This window comes from Lathyrus oleraceus, chromosome 5, assembly GCF_024323335.1.
Source record: "Lathyrus oleraceus cultivar Zhongwan6 chromosome 5, CAAS_Psat_ZW6_1.0, whole genome shotgun sequence".
Classification (NCBI taxonomy): Eukaryota; Viridiplantae; Streptophyta; class Magnoliopsida; order Fabales; family Fabaceae; genus Lathyrus; species Lathyrus oleraceus.
In genome coordinates this window covers 611077260-611101447 of record NC_066583.1, presented here as the reverse complement: position 1 = coordinate 611101447, position 24188 = coordinate 611077260, and the positions used below count along the sequence as shown (strand labels likewise).

The window sequence follows — 24188 nt, the reverse complement described above, 5'->3', positions numbered from 1 at the left end:
TTTGATCTTTAAGATCAGAAAGTCTAATTTTATAAATGTTGTTTTTCCTCTTTCCATTAAAAAGGATTATGCCATCTTTCTGACTAACAGCCTTACAAGACTTTTGATTGAAGATGATATCATAACCATTTTTACTAAGTTATTTAACGGACAACTGCCGGAGCAAAGAGATCAATATCCCAAAGGCTCAACCCTAGTTGGGGACAACATAAGAAAATAAATTATAATTTACCGGGTATTGGGAAAAAAGTAAAGTACTCATAAATTGAGAAGAATATTACCATTTACTGGGCAATAGACTCTCAAGGGAACCAAAAATATCTATCTAGGTAGTAACTAGAAAGAAACGGTCATACAAAGACTCAACCCAAAGAGGATATAACTCAAGGGGAATGGTTCCATCCAGATAATTAACTGGGGAGGAAATTGAAATAATGATCATCCATGAGGAAATAACTCAGTGTGGAATGAGAAAGGTTAAACTCTTTCTGCTTAAATAGGCTGACACTCTACAATTGAAGGAGGACATACGCACCAAATCTGCATAGGGAAATAATATCACCGTATCAGGGGATCAGAAATAAGGAATCAAATGCAATAAAATGAATAATGAAATGTCTGATGTATGAATATATATGTATATGATTGATGATTATGCTGACAAAACAATCACAAAGGATACAAATATCATAGATTTGAATCACCATTGCAACACTCAGCTAATCTCAACAAGATGGAAACACCCACTATAGAAAAATGCTAGGGGGTGAACATAAATCATTTAACTCTGAATAACTCGATCCTGGTTGGGGAGAGAGATGAGAGATATGCTGAGGATCTAAATTGTCAACTTTGTGGGAAATTTTAGGTCAACACCATATCAAATGGGAGACAACCTCGTAGGGGACCAAACATTGCTCAGAACCAAATACTGTCGGGAGCAAGAGATCTTCGATGTCTGAAGGTGAACTCCACCGGGGAATACAAGGAATAAAGCTATGCGTGAGGGTCTAAGCTCATTGTTGGGGATGTGACCCTATAACTCAGCTGGGAATACCCAACGAACTGTTGGGAAAAACACTAAACCAACTGCTCGGGGAAGACCAATAAGGCATCGCATTTCAAGACTTACCTGTTCTCAGACTGCTGTTGATATTCTTTGCTAAAATCGATTGTTATTAAAGTAATTTATTTTATATTCTTAAGAAAAATGATTTTTATTAATTTATTCCAAAATTATCATCATAAAATTCAATTTTATTTAGCTTAAATAAATAAGAGTAGAAACAATTGGATAAAAAGCTCAACTTTATTTAATAAAATGGTAGTTTGTAAATGACAAGACTCCATAGATCTTTACAAAAGCTGAAAAATGGTAATTTACATGGAAAAGGGCTACATTGAATACAATGATCACTACTCCTCCTACCAACTTCGATATCCATTGTGCTCTTGGCTTTGGTTGAGAATAATGAATTAGAACCAAATGACTTGCTCAAAACTACCTCCAGGGCTAGGACAAATCGAACGCAGTTACTTTCCATGATCCCTAATTTTGTCTAGATTGCCCAAAGGTGGGGTGCTCAATCTACCGGGATATTTTTTCTGTTTTATGTCTCTAACTTTTTCCTGCATCGCCCTTTCAAGTTTTCAATCCACCGAGATGCTTATTTTTGCTTAAGCCGCCCTTTCGGGTTTTCAACTTAGCGAGTTATTCTTTTCTTTTTTAGGCGAAGTATTTCTTGACTGCATCGGCATTCACAGAACGAGTGAACTCTTCACCATCCATAGTTGTAAGAATCAAAGCACCGCCTGAAAAGGCTCTCTTTACAACATATGGGCCTTCATAATTAGGAGTCCATTTGCCCCTATCATCAGGTTTGAAAGATAAAATCTTCTTGAGCTCAAGGTCACCTTCTCTAAACATACGAGGCATGGCCTTCTTATCAAATCCCTTCTTCATTCTTTGCTGATATAACTGACCATGGCACATGGAAATCAACCTCTTCTATTCAATAAAATTCAACTGATCATATTTGGTTTGACACCATTCAGCTTCTGTCAACTTGGCTTCCATCAAGACACATAATGATGGGATCTCAACCTCTATTGGGAGCACAACTTCCATTCTATAAACGAGAGAGAATGGGGTCGCCCCTGTTGAAGTGCGGATGGATGTACGGTACCCATGCAAAGAAAATGGGAGCATCTCATGCCAATCTTTATATGTTACAACCATCTTCTGGATAATCTTCTTGATGTTCTTATTCGTAGCTTCAACAACCCCATTCATCTTGGGTCTGTAGGGAGAAGAATTATGATGTGCAATCTTGAAGTCTTTGCAAAGAGCTTACACCATATTATTATTCAAGTTCAATCCATTATCAGTAATGATCTTACTCGGCACACCATAACGACATATAATTTGATTCTTGATAAACCTTATAACAACTTGCTTGGTTACATTTCCATATGATGCCGCTTCAACAAATTTTGTAAAGTAATCAATAGCCACCTGAATGAAACGATGTTCATTTGAAGCTTTGGGCTCAGTCATGCCAATCATATCAATTCCCCACATGGAGAAGGGCCATGGAGAGGAAATGACATTCAACAGTGTTGGAGGAACATGAATTTTATCTACATAAACTTGACACTTGTGGCATTTCTTCACAAACTTGTAACAGTCAGATTTCATTGTCAACCAATAGTAACCTGCTCTCAACATCTTCCTTGCCATAGCATGTCCATTGGAATGAGTACCAAAGGAACCTTCATGGACTTCAGTCATCAGTATGTATGCTTCGTGTCTATCCACGCATCTGAGCAGAACCATATCTAAGTTTCTCTTATAAAGCACATCACCATTCAGGTAGAAGTTGCCAGTTAATCTCCTCAAAGTCTTCTTATCTTTCAAAGATTCCCCGGGTGGGTAAATCTGACTTTGGAGGAAACATTTGATATCAAAATACCATGCATTCTCATCTTTGACTTCTTCAACAGCGAATACATGAGCTGGCCTGTCAAGACGCATCACAATCAAATTAGGAACCTCATTCCAAAATTTCATCACAATCATTGAAGCCAACTCTACAAGAGCATCTGCCGTCCGGTTTTCATCTCGAGGGATATGATGAAACTCAACCTTTTTATATAAATTTCAAATCCTCCTCTTATAATCTCTATATGGTATTAAACCGGATTGATTCATCTCCCATTCACCTTTGATTTAATTCACAACCAAAGATGAATCTCCATAGACGTCAAGATACTTGATTATGAGATCAATGGCCTCTTCAAGCCCCATAATGCAAGCTTCATATTCAGCCATGTTATTTGTACACTTTAAAGCTAATCTAGCTATGAACGTAAAATGACTGCCTTGAGGAGTAATAATCATTGCCCCAATTCCATTACCATACGAATTAACAGCTCCATCAAATACCATGCCCCAACGAGAACCACGTTTTGGCCCTTCTTCAAGCAATGGTTCATCACAATCTTCCATCTTCAAGTACAAAATCTCTTCATCAGGAAAATCATAATGCACTGACTTGTAATCTTCAATCGGTTGGTGAGCCAAATGGTCAGCCAAGACACTAGCTTTAATAGCTTTCTGAGATCGGTATTCAATATCATACTCATATAAAAACAGCTGCCGACGGGCAATTTTTCCAGTTAAGACAGGCTTCTCAAAAATATACTTAATTAGATCCATTTTGGATATCAACCAAATAGTATGATTCAACATATATTGGCGCAAACGCTTAGCGGCCCAAGCCAATGTGCAACAAGTCTTTTCAAGCATAGAATACCGAGTCTCACAGTCGGTAAACTTCTTACGGACGTAGTAAATTATGTATTCTTTCTTCCCAGATTCATCTTGTTGACCAAGAACACAACCCAGACTCTCATCAAGCACAGTTAAATACATGATCAACGGTCTTCCTTCAACAGGGGATACAAAATCGGAGGCTCAAGCATATACTCTTTGATACTATCAAACGATTTCTGGCAATCTTTGGTCCAATCACAAGACTGATCTTTCCAAAGAAGCTTGAAAATAGGCGCACATGTGGCATTCATATGCGACATAAATCTTGAGATATAGTTCAAGAGGCCGAGAAAACCTCTGACTTGCTTCTCAATTTTGGGCGCAGGAATTTCTTGTATTGCTTTGACCTTGGCAGGATCAACTTCAATACCCTTCTCGCTGATAATAAAGCCCAACAACTTACCAGAACGAACACCAAAAGTACACTTATTGGGATTCAAGTGGAGTTTTTACTTCCTCAAATGATGGAATAACTTCAACAAATTCTCAACATGTTCTTCTTCATCACTTGATTTGGCAATCATATCATCAACATAAACTTCAATTTTTTTATGCATCATATCATGAAAAAGAGTGGTCATAGCTCTCTGGTATGTTGCACCCGCATTCTTTAAACCGAAAGGCATCACTCTATAATATAATGTTCCCTAGGGTGTAATGAATGTGGTTTTCTCCATATCTTCAGGCGCCATCTTGATTTAGTTGTAACTGGAAAAGCCGTCCATAAATGAAAAGACTTTGAATTTAGTTGTATTGTCTACCAACATATCAATGTGTGGAAGAGGAATATCATCTTTTGGACTATATTTGTTCAGATCTCTATAATCAACAGACATGTGGACTTTTGCATCTTTCTTAAGAACAGGCACAATAGTAGCCACCCACTGCGAATATTCGGAGGTTACAAGAAAACCAACATCAATCTGTTTTTGCACTTCCTTTTTTATTTTAACTTCCATATCAGGATGAGTTCTTCTCAACTTCTGCTTGACTGGCGGGCATTCTGGCTTCAACGATAATCTATGCTCCACAATCTCAGAATCTAACCCAGGCATGTCTTGATAGGACCAAGCAAACACATCTGAATATTCTCGAAGAAGATCAATCAACCCCTTCTTAGCCTCTGGACACAGTTGAGACCCGATCTTGACTTCCTTCACATCATCTTCGGAACCCAAGTTGACTAGTTTAATCTGCTCTTCGAACGACTAAATGGCTTTTTCCTCGTGCTCAAGTAAACGAGATAATTCATCAGATACTTCTTCATCACCAGTCTCTTCTTCAACTTCGAACATAGGGAAATCAATGTTTGGAGAGGGAGTAGGATCATTGTATTCAATGGTTTGAGAACCAACCTACATAATGATTTGATATTTTGATTTTAGAGAAGTGAATTGTGACCAAATATTATGCAGATGCAAAATTATTGTTTTTTTTTGTGATTACCATTTTCAGAAAAGCAAAAAGTAAAAATAAAACATCCTAGATGTGGATGAATAAAATTGTATTTTGTCGATGATGATAAAAATGGCCAACAATGTTCACTTCTCCCTTAGGCATAGGAGAAGGATTTTTCTTTAAAATGAAAAAACAAATTACTTAGAGCGATGAATAACAGTAGAAACATCAACATCAACCCAATTGTTGCAAGTCTGGTCGTGCGTTACAAAGTTGGTGTAAGCTTCATTTTCATCATTACTCTCTTCAATTACAGCATATGAGTGTTGATCATTCCCATGAGTGAACCCTCCACTACAGAAACTCGGTTGCACACCTTCAACTTTGATGATGAATGACCCTAGTTAAAATCCCAATCCAACCCTATTCTTGTTCTCAGCAATCTCTATCATACGACCCCACTGATTGATGCTGCCAGCCTCAATACCATTTTGTGCATCTTTTAAAGAAGACATGGGTGCCCCAGTTTTCTTCTCCTAAGCAATAGACAAGGCTTGGAACAATGTTTCAACCTCCTCCTCAGCTTCAACATATGAAAAAGATGACAAATGGCTTACCAATAGTGTCTTCTCTCTACCAACAACGAAAAGCTTTCTGTTCTTCACAAATTTTAGCTTTTGGTGTAGAGTAGACGTCACTGCTCCAAATTCATGAATCCATGGCCTTCCCAATAGACAACTGTAATCTGGAAATCACTCGGACCTATCTTCACTAGAAGGTCCACTTCTCTAATGACGGGTTTTCAAGAACCATCAAATGCTTTAACAATTATGCCATTGTATCTCATTGGGGCGCCTTGATAAGAAAGTCTTGACAGAGTTGATTTTGGAAGCGCATTCAGTATTGGCCTAGTGTCAACCAACACATTGGACATAGTGTCCTCCTTGCGATTCATCGAAATATGCAATACCAAATTGTGATTTTGGCCTTCCTTAGGAAGCTCTTCATCACAAAAGCTCGGGTTATTGCAAGAAGTAATATTTGCAACAATGTGGTCAAACTGATCCACAATCACATCATGTTCAACGTAAGCCTGCTCGAGCACTTTCTGCAATGGCTCCCTATGTGCCTCAGAGTTCATTAATAGCAACAACACAGAGATCTTTGACGGAGTTTAGAGCAGCTGCTCCACAACATTGAATTCGCTTCTTTTGATCAATTTCAACACTTCATCATCATTGTTAGCCTTTAGTTTGCTGGATTCACCAGACTGACACATTGAAGTACTAACCGGATTCGCTACTGGAATCTCTTCCTTCTTACTTGATGCAGCATCTTCTACCTGTTTTGGAAAAACCGGACCAAACACACGACCACTATGGGTCACCTTTGTAATATCATTAATATTCACCACAGAGTCTGCAACTGATAGAGGAACCTCTTGAACATTGTTAATCATTGTGGCATTGTATTGATATGGCACAAATTTATCTGATGCATATGGAACAGGGCATGATAACCGTATTACTAATGGAAACTGATTTGTTGACATTGTTGTTGTTGTTGTTATCAAACTGGATGACTACCCGCTCAGGGGTCTTGAACACAGGACCGATTACATTGACATCATCTACATCTCTTGATTGGCAAATTTGGATAAGCCTTTCATCCATCAACCTCTAAATATCTATTTTGATAATAACACATCTAAGAGGGTTCACACTGCATATCACACAACCATCATGGTCATACTCACAGTCACTGACCAAACAGATATATTTATGAATTTCCACCAAAGATTGTTTGATATGACGAACATCATAAACCTGGTACTCACCAGGACAACCATCTACCATGTTAACTGAAGAATTACCATGAGCATGCAACAAATTAGCTTTCATGTTAGGCGCTCTGTCCTCAAAGGACATCATCCCACTCTTCACGAACTTTTGTACTTCATACTTCAACGGATAGCAGTTCTCTATCTCGTGGCTAGGGGCTCCCTGGTGAAAAGCACAGTGAAGTTCAGGTTTGAACCACCATGGAAGCGGCTCGGGAATTTGTGGAGGATTTCTGGGTTGAATGAGGTTCTTGAGAACCAAGGATGGGTATAATTCTACACACGACATAGGAATAGGGTAAAAGGAGACCTTCTTCCTCTAAAAGCTTTGTTGGTTATTGTTGTTGTTGTTGGTTCTTTGTTGCGGTTGTTGTTGCTGAATCGGAACTGATTGATTGTTGGAATTGTTGGAAAATACAAGAATTACTGATGAAACTTGATGTTGATGTTGACGAGGTTGAGAACTCTTTCTGACATGAGACCTCATCTTCCTCCCCACAGACACTGAATTAGTTTCTCCCTCCTTCCTTTTGGAGAAACTCCCACCGTATTTCTTGCTAGACGATGCTTCTTCTTTAGACAAACGTCTTTCACGGACTCCTTCTTCTAGCCTCATCCCCATGTTTACCATTTCGATAAAGTCATTGGGGGCACTTGCAATCATATGTTCGTAGTAAAACAAACTCAGCATCTTCAAGAAGATCTTCGTCATTTCTTTCTCCTCAAGAGGCGGAATAATCTGGGCAGCTAACTCCCTCCATCTCTGGGCATACTCTTTGAGTGTCTCCTTATCTTTCTGACACATAGACCTCAACTGGTCTCTATCGGGCTCCATATCAACCTTATCTGTCCAACCCCATATGCCATCTCAAAGCGGCACCAGTCAAACTGTCTTGGAAATAGTGAATCAGCAACTGATCATTATCAGTTTGTGTAGACATCTTTATGGCGTACATCATAAGGTGACTCAGAAGACAAGTGTTCCCTTTATACTTTTCAAAGTCGGGGACCTTGAACTTCATCGGGATTTTCACATTGGGTACCAGGCAGAGCTCAATAACACTCTTCCCAAACAGATCCTTTCCTCTTAAAGTCTTCAACTCTTTATGCATCTCGAGGAACTAATCATTCATCTCGTCCATCTTCTCATATACATCTAGGCCCTCAGATGGCTCAGAATGATAGATGGTGTCCTCAACACGAGGCAGAGTGTGAATAATAGGTGGTGGCACTAACATGATCGGGCTAGATGCCGACAAAGAAACAAAAGTGGGTTCATACCCTTCAGGCATAAAATTGGATGGCATCCCCAAAGGGAATCCAGTAGGCATGGAAGGATCGGATTGGCTGGCAGCGACAGGAACAGTTAAGGTAGCAACCTCAGAAATAATAGTCCTCTAGGAAGGAGTTGCAGGGGTTGGTGAAGATTGGTTCTGCGCAGCAATGACAGATTCCATCAATGTTGTTAACTTGGAAATTTCTTCCTTTAGCTCTCTGTTCTCTTGCTCTAAATGCTCCATTATCTTGGTTGATCAGCACGAGTGTTATATCGGTGAGTCAGTTTGGCTGAAGCACGGAAGAATAACCGATAAGACATCTGGCGGAAGAAAACCTGCTACGAAAATGATGCATGAAATGCAATCTTTTTTGTTTTGGTTTTAATTTCAAGGAACATATGAAATCATATTTGCAAATATACATATTTAAATAGTAACAATTTGATTGACCATAAAAATATCTTTTTATCCATAAAATTTGGAAGGATTACACTAAGTACAATTTCAGAAACCAAAATATAAATACAAGAGAAAAGGAAACTAATCATCCTAAGGATCCCTTAGCAACGACATTAGATGATCTGGCTACGGGCGCATACTTCCTTCAGATGCGTCAAATCTCGGACTCAAAGGATGTCTTCATCTGAGCCTTCTCAAGAACAAGCTGATCAAAAATCTTCTTCCAAGCACCGGAAGGTTGAGGCATAATAGAGGAAGATGTACCCTTTGGCTCTCTCTGTCTCTTCATTGCTCGGTCTTCAAGAAGTTCAATAAGTGCATCCTTGTCTTTTGATCCAAGCTGAAGCTCTTCATGCTTTCGGCTCAAAGCATGGAACCGCTCTTCCCATATATATTTCTCTTGCTTCATCTTGGTAAGTGCGTATTTCAACTCCTCTACATCTTGGTTAGGGAGAGTTTATGGCTCAGCCACAACCAAAGACACGGGTCTTTCACAAGCGTACGGCATCTTCAGCTCCAAAGCTCTCTACTTCACCCAAACAGTGTAAGCTTCCAAAGCCACACAGTTGCACGGACCAAGCTCAGATCTTCCTTTCCTATGCACTTTATGCCAAGCATGTATCATCCTCTACTTCAAATGTTGGGGATCTTTACCCTCTTGATAGAAAATACCTTCTAACTGAGTGTTATTAGGTTTCTCTCTCAAGGGAAACCCAAGTTAACGACGAGCTAAAGCAGGGTTGTAGTTGATTCCTCCTGGTATACCAATGAGAGGCACATTAGAGAATTCACCACAATTCTCAATAATGTCCGAGCTACTCAATGCATAATCGTACCAAATAATATCATTATTAGTGAGAGACATAAGTCTCTGGGACCACCGTAGACATTGCTTGTTCTCCAAAAAAGCAGGCGTTTGAGGCAAGTGCGAAATAAACCACTTGTACAGAAGAGGAACACATCACATAATAGTCCCACCACCTTTAGAATTCCTCAAATGCAAAGAGAAATACATGTCACCCAACAGATTAGGAACAAGATTCCCAATTCAGAAGATTCTAATGGCGTTAACATCAACAAAACGGTCGATGTTAGGGAACAAAGCTAAGCCATAGATGAGCAACATAAAGATGGCTTCAAAAGCATCCATACTACCGACTTAAGCAAAGATAATAGCTTGACCAATGAGGAACTCAGAAGTCAACCCAAGAATACCTCTTTTCTTCACCAAATGAGCATCAATCTCATATTTCTTCAGATGAAGAGCTTCAGCTATGATATGAGATCTGGGAATCTCTTCCAATCCACTAAAGGGTATCTTGGCAGATACTAGTATTCCCAAGAGATGGGCATACTCTTCTAACATAGGCACAAGCTGGTAATCAGGAAAAGTGAAGCACCGGTAGAGAGGATCATATAATTGAACCAAAACACTCATAAGTCCTTCAACCACATCAGCAGATAACACAGATGAAAGCTTCCCATGATGTTGCTTGAAATCCAAAGGATCTAATACAAAGGATGACAACTTCCTTAGCTCTTTCAAATCGGGACATCTGAAACTGTACTTCTTAGTGTTCCTTCGTCCATAATCCATGGTCTGAAAATATTTGTAAATAAGACCTCAGTTCCTTGAAATTTATTTTTTTGTGATGAATGTTATGATGCACATGTATGCATGAATGCATAAATCACAAACATGGGATCACCCATAAGGCAAAACACAAGCAAAGGTCAAGAGATGGATCTAGTTATCATCAAGATCAATCATCCATCTTGGAGGATTATGGTTATCACCTTATCAACACCTAAGTTCCATTGATATTGATGAGACTTGAACGGATTAACCAAGAATCAAAGGGTTTGTTATGAGTCACGAGCATGGAGTCAGGTTAAGAACCATCCCAAAGGAGTGTACTAAGGATAAAAACCTGTAGATCATGTTCTATCAAAGTTCCCAGAGTCTTAATCTCATCCATCAGATATTACAGGTTAGGATGACTGACTCCTCAACCCATAATATTCTCAAGAGAAACTCGTTTGAATGTTGTATCACGTAACAACTATTATTAGGTCTACACCTGAACAGCCTCCGCATTACGTCCTAAATAGACCAAGTTGGGTTAAATGTTCTACGGTCCTCATCTTCTCGGACCCCAGATCAGAGAAAGTAATGCCTAACCACAAATAACTTGTGTGACATTAATAACTCCAAAAGGGTCTCCACTTAGTAGATGGGTCTCAAGCCAACTTGTTAAGGACTACTCCACAAAAGTTGAACATGACTATACCATCCTCCTATCTTAATTGCACTCAAGTTCGGGTTAGAACTTATCTCACCACTCAGAGATCACCAAGCACAACAGACAAATTATATCACACAAACAAATATACAAAAATCAAATATACAAATATATACACATAAAAAAGTAGGCTAAACCCACTGAGGAATACTCCCCAGCAGAGTTGCCACTTAATTTCTGTAGTAGTAAATTCATGACCATCAAGCTATGGATAAGCTTAACGTCAATAAAACCAGAGTCGCTACCGTGCTTTTATTATTTCTAAAGGAAAAGGGAAAAGTACGAACAAAACCCAAAGATAATAAGTTTTCAAATCAAAACTAATAAAATGCCAGAGATTACAGGTAAGGGTTTGGTTACACAGAGGGAAGGTGTTAGCACCCAAAGTGTCCTAGGTACTCCTAGGGAGCCCTTTTTTATGTGTGTATGTGTTTTTGGTATAAATGATATTTAAGAAAAATAGAGTGTGGGGATGAGAAAAGAATTCATTAATTATATTTTTGTGTTTGACAAGACCTTCAGACTTGTGCCTACGTACCAACATAAAAATGAGGGATCAAAACCTCGTAGTTCATGGTAATAATTTCAAAGTTGGTGAATTGCTTTTAACAAAAGTTTAAATGAAAGGGGCCACAAAGGGGGCCAAAATTTTGAATGAGGTTGTTAGTTCTTTTTGTCTTTTGAAATTTTAAGTCAATATGATTAAGTTTATTTACAAATTTGATTTAAGAAAATGTTTGAAAATTCATTGGCATAAGGCCAAAGTTTCTAATCATTTAAACAAAGTCTAAGTTTGAAATCACAAGCAAAGAAAGTTTTTGAAAATGGGGAGAGATTTTGAAATTTAAGAAGTGGGAGAAGATGGAGAGGTTATCCTAAGCATTAAATTAAAAGTTAAGAGTTGAAAAGATCTAACCAATTAGATGCAATCCAACATACAAGAATGTCATATAGAAAACCCATTTTCCCTTTGGACTTTGAATCAAGCAATACTCAACAAGCAATTAGCAATATCCAAACACTAAGAAGATCAAGACATCAAATAAAGATAGCCACATCCAAGCAAGTAAATCCCATAGCTAGCAGTCTGCTTTGTCTTCTCATGTACCAGATGAAATATTCCTTGATCAACTCAGAGAAAAGCATCAGACACAAGATCAAAATAACAATTAGCACCAAGACGAAGTAGAAGATGAATCCCAAGACTTGCATCAGATGAAGGCTCAGTTCACAATAACTTGGTCTCAAAATGTTGGCATTGGCCAAGTCCTTTTTGCATATGGAATGTTGCCTAATCCTAAGTCCAAAAGTTCAGATCAAGATCAACAATCCACCAAATATTTTTTAGGGTTTTTGTTGTTATTATGTATTTTAAGGTCCTAAGACCACAAACAAGACAAAAATGCATAAACAATATATATACCATCACAAGATATGGCTCAAATGAACAAAGTGAAAATGACATAAACATAAACAAGTTAAATGGAATGTAAATGGCAATGAATGATAAATGACTGAAATTTAAATTGCATAAAATAAATGACTTGAAAGTAGAGCAATATTAACAATAATTATTCAAATGTTAGTCAAGTGTTAGTCAAGAGTTAGTGGTATTTTTTAATTGATTAAGTCATTCTTTGGAGAACACTCAACCATCCATTCAAAAGCATGGATCCTTAAACCAAGACATCTTCCATGGGAAGGAAAAAAGGTCAAGTTTCCACACAATACCATGAAGGATAGGAGACTTCCAATCTCACTTACTAGAATGTTATGCCTTTAGGGTCAAATTTAGTTCTATGTTAAGTAATCGTAATTGGATTTATGTAGAAGTCACAACTATCTGAGTTCGGCAATAAAAATTTAGGTATTAATGCATGTTAGAGATTTGGTATAATGAACCAAAATCCTAAAACATACCACACGCTAAAAGAAAATATCAAGAGGAATGGACCTATCTCAGTCATACTTGTATTGGTTCATCTGACACAAGGTCATTGATGAACCAATTAGCCTTAAGACATTAGAGATTTCATTGGTCAATGAAAGGAATGGGAAAGAATAAGGATGAAGACGAAGAGGGAAGGGAATGAGACAAACACAAATTGGTCATGGGAGAGATTTTATCAAATTAAAACCATTCATTCATTTTGGGAGATTAAATGTACCTTTCATCAATCCCCTAAATTCAATGGTTTTAAACCAACAAAAGTCAAATCAACCTTGACCAAGGCCCAAACAAATAGTCAAACATTACAAGACCATAAAAATGGCTCAACATAATTTTTACACAATTAATCAATTAAAAATTAATTTAAAAATGAATTAAAATGCATTTTAATTTGGTCAAAATCTAAAATCTCTTCAAAACACCAAATAAATGGCCAAGAGATTTATCCTAGGTCAAACAAGGTCAAAGGACCTTAAACAAAAAAATTCATGATTTTTGAAAGGTCAGAAGTATTTTTAAACAATTAAAACAATGCACAAAAACATTTAATTCATGAAAAATATCAAAATTAATCCAAAAAGTAATTTTAATTCAGAATATGGAAGAGAAACATATTTAAAGATTTTTTGTGAAAGTCTCGTATTTTTTGGATTAAAAATTAAATTATTATGAATTAAACAAAATAAAAGGATTAAACATAAAATCATAAATTAAAATAAAAATAGAAAAAACAAGGGCCATCAGATCTCCCTCATTACTTGAGGTGGCAGATCTGATGGTCAAGCGCGCGCGTTCCACAAGCACCTTAGTCAACTGCGTCACACATTTGGTAATTAAAAGGAAAGACTGAGATTAAAACATGAGATGATGATCAAATGGTTCTGGACACGACAGCACACCACCGGAGCTAGGGCTCCGGTCATCTTCTCCGGTGGACCTCACCGGACTAGTCCACCTTCAACTTAATGAAAGATGAAAAACAAGGACACTAATTCAAAGATAAAATGCTAAGGATCACGAATCTGACCTTAATTTTCTCCAATTCCAAGTATATAAAAAGATACATGGATTTGAATTTTGAGGATCATGAACTAAGTTGCTTCGATTTGACCTCAAAGCAACTCAATCTTGTTGCCTACATTGGTAGGACTTCAACCAACCAAAACTCACAAAGAATAGTGAAGAATTGAGAGAGAATCGAAAAGATGAAAATTCTGGAAAATCACCTTCGAATGAGCTTCATCCTTGCTTGATCTTGCTTCCAACTGGCCTTGGCTTGACTTCAAAAGCTTGTAGGAGAAGAATTGGATCAAAGAGAATCTTGGACTCTTGGAGTTTCAATCTCAAAACAAAATGAGATTTGAAGCTCTATTTTCAAATGAAAACCTTCAAGATTATCCTTTAATGGTGAGGGTTTGGATTGCAGGTTCAAAGCTTGAGCATGAGGTCCTTAATTCTGAGCCAAGAGGGTTGTATTTATAGGCATTGCAATTCATTTTCACACACTTCCAAAATTTGCCAAATTTAGCAACTGCCTTACATGGTTGCATGGGCGTGTGATAGGCCCATCAAATGATGCTATCAGGTCAAAAATCACCAAAGTGCAATGCTGAAATCATGTCATGTACTCATGCAATGGATATTGGAAAGTGAATGTGAAATCCATCCAAATGGAACTTTGAAAAGAACTCATGCACAAGTCCTTCATTTCTTGGCCAAATGAGATAATCTTGGACTTTTTATAAATGTGAGATCAAGGGGAACAACTTTCATGTTGAACATTTTTCCATTTTAATCTTGAATCATGATGCATTTTGAGGTGGAAGTTTGGAAAATCAAACATATTTGAAAAATTTCTAAGTACCAAGTCAAATGTTCACTTCTTCCACCTTGAATAGCATTTGCTATGGACCTCAAATGGAAAAAGTTCCTTCATCAAAGTTGCACCTCTTTCAAAACTCTTCAATTTGGTCACAAATTTGACCTTATTTGGATTTGGCATAAAGGGTTTAAGCATTTTAGAAGTTGAGGAAAACCACTTGTTCAATGGTAGTGACCCAAAATGATCTATAATGTTTCCTCTTGGAAAATGCATTTGCAAGTTGAATTTGAACTTATTAAAAACATAAAAGTTGGATAGGACATCTTTAATTTGATCATGAAACTTTAATGGCTTTCATCTCATAAAAATTGAGCAAGTTATGGTCTTCAGAAGTTGACCTCCTAACTAGGGTTCAGACAAAATGACATATAATCTTTCACCATAAAAAATGACTTTCCAAGAAAAACTAGCTCTTGACCTCAACATGAAAGTTGTTTGAAATGTCATAAAGGGTAACTTTTATCTTGGAATCATTTTCATATGATAAAAATGGTAGGAGATTGGGTCTAGGGAACCCAAATTTTGACTAGTTGACTTTCTTTGATCAACCATAATGAACCACCTTGCAAACTTGACATTCTTTTGATCTTTGGGACTCATGGAGGATAATATATGTGTAAGATGATATATTATGAAGTATATCTTGAAATATTTGATCAAATGATGAAGAAACTTGTTGAGGAAGTCACACAAGATACCTAGATGAATTAGGGTTTCCAAGGCAAACAAGCTTCAAACTCTTGATGATTTTTTGATCAAAATGATATGTGAAGATCATGGGGATCCATATATGATGTCTAGAGTCAATGTGAATCATCTCTTGATTAGCATCCTTTCATTGAGGGTCTCAAACCCTTGACATGAGCTTGATGAGCATGGGTGAACATACATGTAACACCCCAAAATTTGCCCTCCTCATTCATGCATTCATTTAGCATTTCATATTGCATTTCATCATGTCAATCAGAATTAGATCAAAAAAAAAAAAAAAAAAAAACGAAAAAAATAATAATAATAATAATAATTTTTTACAAAAAAAAAATAATAATAAAAAATAAAAAATTTTAATTAATTAATTAATTAATTAATTAATTAATTAAATAATTAAATAAATAAAATATAATAAAATTTTTTGGACTTGGACCTTTCTCAAAAGCCCACTAAGCTACCAATATTAGCCTATAAATACTAGAGTTTCATTGAAACAAGAACACAACACAGAAGAGGAGAAGAAAGAAGAGAAGCAAAATACTCTGAGGTTTCCTTGGAACAAAACCCTGAGGAAAAAGATAGTGAGAGAAGACCTAACGGAGTTCAGAGCAGCCTCCAAACCCCGAAGGGAACTCAGCTACACAGAATCGCCTCTGCCTCACATAAACCCTGAAGATTGTTTTGTAAACCTCACGGGTGCAACTCAATTTCAATCAAGCTCTCCAATCAGGTTTGCCATTATTCCCATTACCTTTGCCCATGGGTTTAATATGTATATGAATGTATAAACAATGCCTTGAATGTTTAACCGTTTAATTTTTGAGTGTATGCCACAGGGTTTGAGTTTTTCTGAAACCATACTGTTGATCATGAAAAAAATGCTTATGGTGTTTCACTAACCCTTTTGTTGAATTTTTGTGAGGGCTCACATGACTTTTGCAGGGATAACTTGCGTGGTTTCCCACTTTATTTGTGGGATAACCCCTGGAGGTTCATTCCGATTACCTGTACTGACCCACTTTCTTTGATGATGTTAGCTTGGAAGGATCTCAGGGTTTCCCATTCCTCTAATTGTTGTTACTTCGGATCTTTATCCGCGTGATACTTTTACATTTTTCCCGCATTTTACTGCTTTCCTAGCTGGAAGACCTCGATAGGAGGCAACGTTTGAGCCCCTTGGTGGCATTTTACTTTGAGATACATGTTTTGTGTTTTGTATTCATATCCCTGCAGGTAGCGCGGTTCGTTCGTCAAGGACTGCCTTTTTGCCTTTGAGCATCCCAAACCCTAAAACCCAAAGCAACACGTTAACTCCTTCTACTACAGGCGAGTAAGTCTCCAAAGGTCGAGCATCCGGTAGATTGCGTAGTAACGTCGTTCGTCCAAAACCCAATCCATAACCCCGTAGTTAGCCGAACTACGTTTTGCTCTGATTCTCAGGCCAGATGAGATACGTAGGCATAAGACGCGATGTCTTAGCGAGCACACATCCCCCCAACCCATAGATCAGCCGAGCTACGAAGACTCTGATTCTCATATTCAGATGAGATACGTATGCAGTGGATGCGACATCCACGCGAGTCATTTTCATTTAACCCTTTTTTGTTGGTAAACAGCACAAGATAAACCCACACCCTTTAGACAAGAACTACAAAAGTGGATCCCGTAGAGTACTACGGATGCGTAGGGGTGCTAATACCTTCCCTTCGCATAACCGACTCCCGAACCTAAGATTTGGTTGCGAGACCCCGTCTTGTCCTTTCCTTTTTCAGGTTTACTTCGAGCGTTTCCTTTCCCTCCTTTGGGATGAATAACGCACGGTGGCGACTCTTCTGTCTTTTTCTTTCGCCGGTTGTGTTTTTTTCGCATTCCATTTTTCAGGTTGCGACAGCTGGCGACTCTGCTGGGGACCCGGTTTCCCTAAGCGAGTCCCTCCTAGCTTTTGTAGTTTGTTTGTTTGTTGGGTGTTCATGCTTTTGTATAGTTATTTATTTCCCTGCTTTACCTTATTGCATTGTGTACATATCATTGCTGTATCTGTTGGCTGGTGTCACACCCCGATTTTGACCCTGATATTCATTCATTATTTGCTCCTCATGATTTTTGTTCCTCTACTATGGTACTCTTTTTTTTCATAAGCATCAAGTGGTCTCCTTTTCTGTTATGGGTGCACCATGTTTACAAGGAGATTCAAGGAGGTCTCCTCTACTATGATGAACATTATTTGATTCAAGGAAATTCCAGTGGTTTACCATGTTTTAAGGGAGAATCATTATCATGTGAGTTTTTCAAGAGGGACCAAGCATGGTTATCGTCGGAATCAAGCTAGTGGCCGAAGGCCATCCTTTATTTGCATGGATTTTAATAGATAATTCAAGGGAAACACAAAAGGAGTCTCAATCACGTTCTATAATTTGGTTTTGATATTGGGATTTAAATATAAAGGGAATATTAGGGTTTTCTGCCTTTGTCGACCATTGAATAAGGTTGAAATGTCAGCTGGATGTACAACATTTATGGATTTTGATGAGGCAAAGGATGGATGCCTTGGAATTTTGATAACTGACAGCTCTGCTAAAAAAAACATTCAGATTTGATAGGGTTTATACACCAAAAGATGATCAAGTTGATGTTTTTGTTAAGGCACCATCTATGGTAATCTCCGTGCTGGATGGCTACAATGTTTGTATCTTTGCCTACGGACAAACAGGAACCAAAAAAACATTTATAATGAAAGGAATAGAGCAGAATTGAGGAGTCAATTACAGGACTCTTGAGCATTTGTTTAGAGTGAGTAAGGAAAGGAGTGAAACATTTTCATATGACATAGCCGTTAGTGTGCTTGAGGTTTATAATGAACAAATCAAAGACCTATTGGCTACAGGACCAACATCAAAAGGTTGGAGATAAAACAAAGTTCTGAAGGATATCATCATGTCCCTGGTGTCGTAGAAACCAAGGTTGACAACATATATGACATGTGGAACATACCGCAGACTGGGAGTGATGCCGGTTCCATTAAAATTTCTATTGATGGGCTAAACATTACTCACAGTGCACATGATGAGAAACAGTTAATGAGCCCCACTAGGATGACACCATCAACAAGTGGTATATCTATAACGCAAGCGTGCAAAGAGAGTCATCTATAACGCAAGCATGCAAAGAGAGTCAGAACAATGATTTCATTACTTCTCCAGGTCTGTTGCATGGGAAGCAGTATAAATATGTGAATTCACCTGCTATTTGTCTTTCTTCATCTAACATTCAGAAGCATGTTGAGGAACCCTCTAGATTATCTGTTAAACTAAATTCAGGGAATGCAACTCCCCTTGTTAGTTTGCCAAGTCTGACAGGTACTGCCGTTGATGCAAATACTGCTAGTTTTAGGTTGGTAAAGCCAGAGCCAATCGTTAATAACTAAAAAAAGAATTTGAAAGTAGTTAATGTTGTTCCTGTAGATTCATTGGACGGTGTTGCTGTCAAACAAGAATTTATTCAACATTCAATTATCAAGCCATCTAATTCAACTGTTAGCAATTCAAAGTTGTTTGATTCTACAGTCGTCAAATCCAGAACCGATGTTCTCCTTCTCCATATCGCCCATCGACATTGACATTTGAATCGAGCAAAACCAGAAGCAGAAGAAGGGCGCAAGAAAGATGAGTAGAAACGACTCCAAGTACTTTTCCACAACAAAGAAGGGTGGAATCCCTAAGCTCAAAGAAGAGCTTAATTCTCAGTACAAGGATAAGAGAAAAGATGCGGTGAAAAAAGTGATTGCTGCTATGACTGTTGGAAAGGATGTGTCGTCGTTGTTCACAGACGTGGTGAATTGTATGCAGACAGAAAATTTGGAGCTGAAAAAGTTGGTCTACTTGTATTTGATAAATTATGCAAAGAGCCAGCCTGACCTTGCTATACTTGCAGTAAATACATTTGTGAAGGATTCTCAAGATCCAAATCCTTTAATTCGTGCCTTAGCTGTGCGGACAATGGGGTGCATTCGTGTGGATAAAATTACCGAGTATCTGTGTGATCCCCTTCAAAGATGTCTAAAGGACGATGATCCATATGTTCGCAAGACAGCAGCCATTTGTGTAGCAAAGCTCTATGACATTAATGCAGAGTTAGTTGAGGACAGGGGATTTTTGGAATCACTGAAGGATTTGATATCTGATAATAATCCAATGGTTGTAGCTAATGCTGTCGCGGCACTTGCTGAAATTCAGGACAATAGCAGTAGACCCATCTTTGAGATCACTAGCCACACACTGTCAAAGCTCCTCACTGCGTTAAATGAATGTACAGAATGGGGTCAAGTTTTTATATTGGATGCTCTATCTAGATACAAGGATGCTGATGCGCGTGAGGCAGAGAACATTGTAGAAAGAGTTACGCCATGGTTACAGCATGCCAATTGTGCAGTTGTACTATCGGCTGTTAAGATGATTCTTTAACAAATGGAGCTCATCACCAGTACTGATGTGGTCCGGAATCTTTGCAAAAAGATGGCCCCTCCTCTTGTGACATTACTCTCAGCAGAACCTGAGATACAATATGTTGCCCTGCGAAATATCAATCTTATTGTACAAAGAAGACCGACAATTCTTGCACATGAAATTAAGGTGTTCTTCTGCAAATACAATGATCCTATCTATGTGAAAATGGAGAAATTAGAAATTATGATAAAGCTTGCTTCAGACCGAAATATAGACCAGGTTTTATTGGAATTTAAGGAATATGCTACTGAAGTTGACGTAGATTTTGTTAGAAAGGTTGTTCGTGCTATTGGTCGTTGTGCCATCAAATTAGAGAGGGCAGCTGAAAGATGCATTAGTGTATTGCTTGAGTTGATCAAGATAAAAGTAAATTATGTGGTTCAAGAGGTAATCATTGTTATCAAAGACATATTTAGACGATACCCCAACACATATGAGTCCATAATTGCAACTCTTTGTAAGAGCTTAGACACCTTGGATGAGCCCGAAGCCAAGGCATCAATGATTTGGATAATTGGTGAATATGCGGAAAGAATTGACAATGCTGACGAGCTTCTTGAAAGTTTCTTGGAAAGTTTCCCTGAAGAACCTGCACTTGTCCAACTACAATTTCTGACTGCTACTGTCAAACTTTTCCTTAAGAAGCCTACTGAGGGCCCACAACAGATGATTCAGGTTGTTTTGAACAATGCCACTATGGAGACAGATAATCCTGATTTGCGAGACCTTGTCTTTTCCTTTCCTTTCTCCAGGTTTACTTCGAGCCTTTCCTTTCCCTCCTTTGGGATAAATAACGCACGGTGGCGACTCTTCTGTCACTTCTTTCTCGCCGGTTGTTTTTTCGCACCTCTGTATTTTTCAGGCTGCGACAGCTGGCGACTCTGCTGGGGACCCGGTTTCCCTAAGCGAGTCCCTCCTAGCTTTTGTAGGTTTCTTGTTTGTTGGGTGTTTATTCTTTCGTACAGTTATTTATTTTCAGCATTTACCTGCTTTACCTTATTGCATTCATGTACATATGTTTATTGTATCTGTGGGTTCTGTGGGTTGTTTGTTTGTTGGGTTGGGACTGTTCTATGAGAGATAAGCCCACTACCCAGGCTTGAGTGTACACATAGGTGTTAGAGTGGATAGTCATGAGGCTTGCGTGGTATGTTGCTACGTTAAGTCGTTCATGAGACCCACATTCCAGACGAGGTTTCTGTTGGATATATTTTGTCCTATGGGTGTTCCATAACGACAGATATTCCTTTAGAAATCGTCGACTCTGGTGACCATTTCCCGAGAACTCAGTCGAGGCCTCTCCTCCGAGACGCGTTTATGTTAGCTCTGGTGGGCGCATTCTCGCTGCTCAATCCGAGGACCCCGAGACTGGGAACTTGCTTTAGGATATCCTGTTGAGGGGAGTCACCATAGGTCTTTTATCCCGTAATAATGCCAAACCTTCAGTGGTAAACGTATTATTCTCGACTGAAGGGCTAAAGCTGACAAACTTCTGTTCTTAGAACCTACCAGTGAGGGGCGGGCTAAATTCAGGAAAACCTTAACCTCCAACCAACCCGGTTTTCTGGAGCAGAGTTTTGATCTTATTCTTCAGTGGGTTTTCTCTTCAGACAGTGCAACCCGACAGATGTTCAAGCGGATACAGCAGTCCCGATTTCCATGTCACTGCATTGCATCACATCATTTTGCATTCAAATCATTCAACACATGTTTATCTATTCCCAGGGGTTCATATCTTCTTCTTGATTCTAGTCGGGATTTTCTTCTTACACCATTATCAAATGTGAGACTAGAATCAAGGGGGTAGAATGCCTTTTGGAATTGATAAACATGTCAGTGCATTTGCATATCCCATAACATGTCACAATGCTGGGGCAGTCTCCTCAACACTGCATCAGAAGATCAAGTTCCCAGTCAATGGAAGAATTGTCACCGTCTGTGGTGAGGAGGACATACTGGTAAGTAACCTGTCTACCTCCAAGTACGTAGAGGTGGAAGGTGAAATTCAAGAGACTCTCTGTCAGGCCTTTGAGTCAGTTCAGATCAAGGATGCAGCTCCGGTGGAAGGGGTTAAAGCAGGAGCCCCTATCTCATCTTTCAAGCAGGCGCAAGCCTTGGTGGATTCAGGTGTTGCTCCTGGTTGGGGGCGTCTGTTGGAGTTACCAATGAAGGACGACAAGTTCGGGATTGGGTATCAACCAGCGCTGACTTCTACAACTTCAGCACTTCAGACTCGTCAGGGGCCGATTACTTTCTCTAGTGCTGGCGTCATCCAATATGGCCAGATCTCTGCGATCAACGATGAAAATGGAGATAGTGATTGCGACATCGACAACTGGGTGCGTCCGAGGATCCCTGGTGAAGTCATCAACAATTGGTCTTCCGAGGAAATTGTCCAAGTCACTCTTCTAGAGGAGTAATTTTTCTTTGTTTATTCATGCATGTCCAAGTCTTACGTTCCGCCCAGGGCGTAATGACTCATTGTAGGGCTCATCTATGTGAATACCTGCATTGTCTATCATAAATGAAGGACGTCTTTTGCATTCAAATATTTTGTTCACTGTCTTTCTATTTTTGCAGTTTTTCAAATTTTCAAAAGAATAAAAATATTTGGCAATGTTTTGTTTAGTTTTCACTCACTGTTCACACTCATAAGCACATACCATCACTCATGCAGATGCACATCACCGAATCCTATTGATAACGATTCTGCTATGGCTCGCTTCGACTTCGAAAATCCAATCTTCCAAGCTGAAGAAGAGGGTGATGAAGACTGTGAACTCCCTGAAGAACTTGCCAGGCTGTTAAAATAGGAGGAAAGGGTCATTCAACCGCATCAAGAGTCTACTGAAGTGATTAATCTTGGCACCGAGGACGTCAAGAAAGAAATCAAGATAGGGGCCGCTTTGGAAGATAATGTGAAGAAGGGGTTGATTGAACTGTTGCAAGAGTATGTTGACGTCTTCGCTTGGTCTTATCAGGATATGCCAGGGCTTGACACAGACATTGTGGTACACCGTTTACCTCTCAAAGAAGGTTGTCCTCCGGTCAAGCAGAAGCTCAGAAGAACAAGACCAGAGATGGCTGTAAAGATAAAGGAAGAAGTGCAGAAACAGTTGGATGCAGGGTTCCTAGCGGTTACCAATTATCCGCCATGGGTTGCAAATATCGTTCCAGTACCTAAGAAGGATGGAAAGGTACGGATGTGTGTCGATTACCGGGATCTGAACAGAGCTAGCCCTAAAGATGATTTCCCATTACCTCACATCGACGTTTTGGTGGATAACACAGCTCAGTTCTCGGTATTCTCCTTCATGGATGGCTTTTCTGGCTATAACCAAATCAAGATGGCACCAGAAGATATGGAGAAGACAACTTTCATAACCCCATGGGGCACCTTCTGCTACAAGGTGATGCCGTTTGGTCTGAAAAACGCTGGGGCAACATATCAACGAGCTATGGTGACTTTGTTCCATGATATGATTCATCATGAAATCGAGGTTTATGTGGACGATATGATTGCCAAATCTCAGACAGAAGAAGAACATCTGGTGAATCTGCAGAAACTGTTTGAGCGTTTAAGGAAATTCAAGTTGAGGCTTAATCCGAGCAAGTGCACTTTCGGGGTGAGATCTGGAAAATTGTTGGGTTTTATTGTTAGCGGAAAAGGGATTGAGGTGGATCCTGACAAAGTGAAAGCAATACAGGAAATGCCTGAGCCAAGAACAGAGAAGCAAGTTCGTGGTTTCTTAGGGAGGTTGAACTACATTGCAAGGTTCATCTCTCATCTAACAGCCACGTGTGAGCCAATTTTCAAATTGCTGAGGAAAGATCAGGCTATCAGGTGGAACGATGATTGTCAAAGGGCTTTTGAAAAGATAAAAGAGTATTTGCAGAATCCCCCTATCCTCATGCCTCCAGTCCCAGGGAGGCCGCTGATTATGTACTTGACAGTACTCGACAATTCCATGGGTTGTGTTCTCGGTCAACACGACGAGACAGGTAGAAAAGAGCATGCCATCTACTACTT

At 38.9% G+C, this 24188-nt stretch overlaps 2 protein-coding genes across 2 annotated transcripts in view; both read left to right on the top strand.

Moving 5' to 3' along the window:
- Nucleotides 1–19318: 19318 nt before the first annotated feature.
- On the top strand, nt 19319–20367 carry LOC127087015 (beta-adaptin-like protein B). Its single transcript, XM_051027852.1, has one exon. It carries the CDS (start codon nt 19319–19321, stop codon nt 20114–20116), a length of 798 nt encoding a protein of 265 aa, XP_050883809.1. The 3' UTR covers nt 20117–20367.
- The window catches only part of LOC127082397 (beta-adaptin-like protein C), a 40220-nt gene continuing 36151 nt past the window's right edge, over nt 20120–24188 (top strand). Inside the window, exon 1 of the mRNA XM_051022633.1 lies at nt 20120–20434. Within this exon, the coding sequence (XP_050878590.1) occupies nt 20120–20434 (315 nt within the window). The remainder of the gene's footprint in view (nt 20435–24188) is intronic.

Coding starts and splice junctions, on each gene's coding strand:
- LOC127087015 (XM_051027852.1), top strand. CDS start 19,319: ATGAGTAGAAACGACTCCAAGTACTTTTCCACAACAAAGAAGGGTGGA.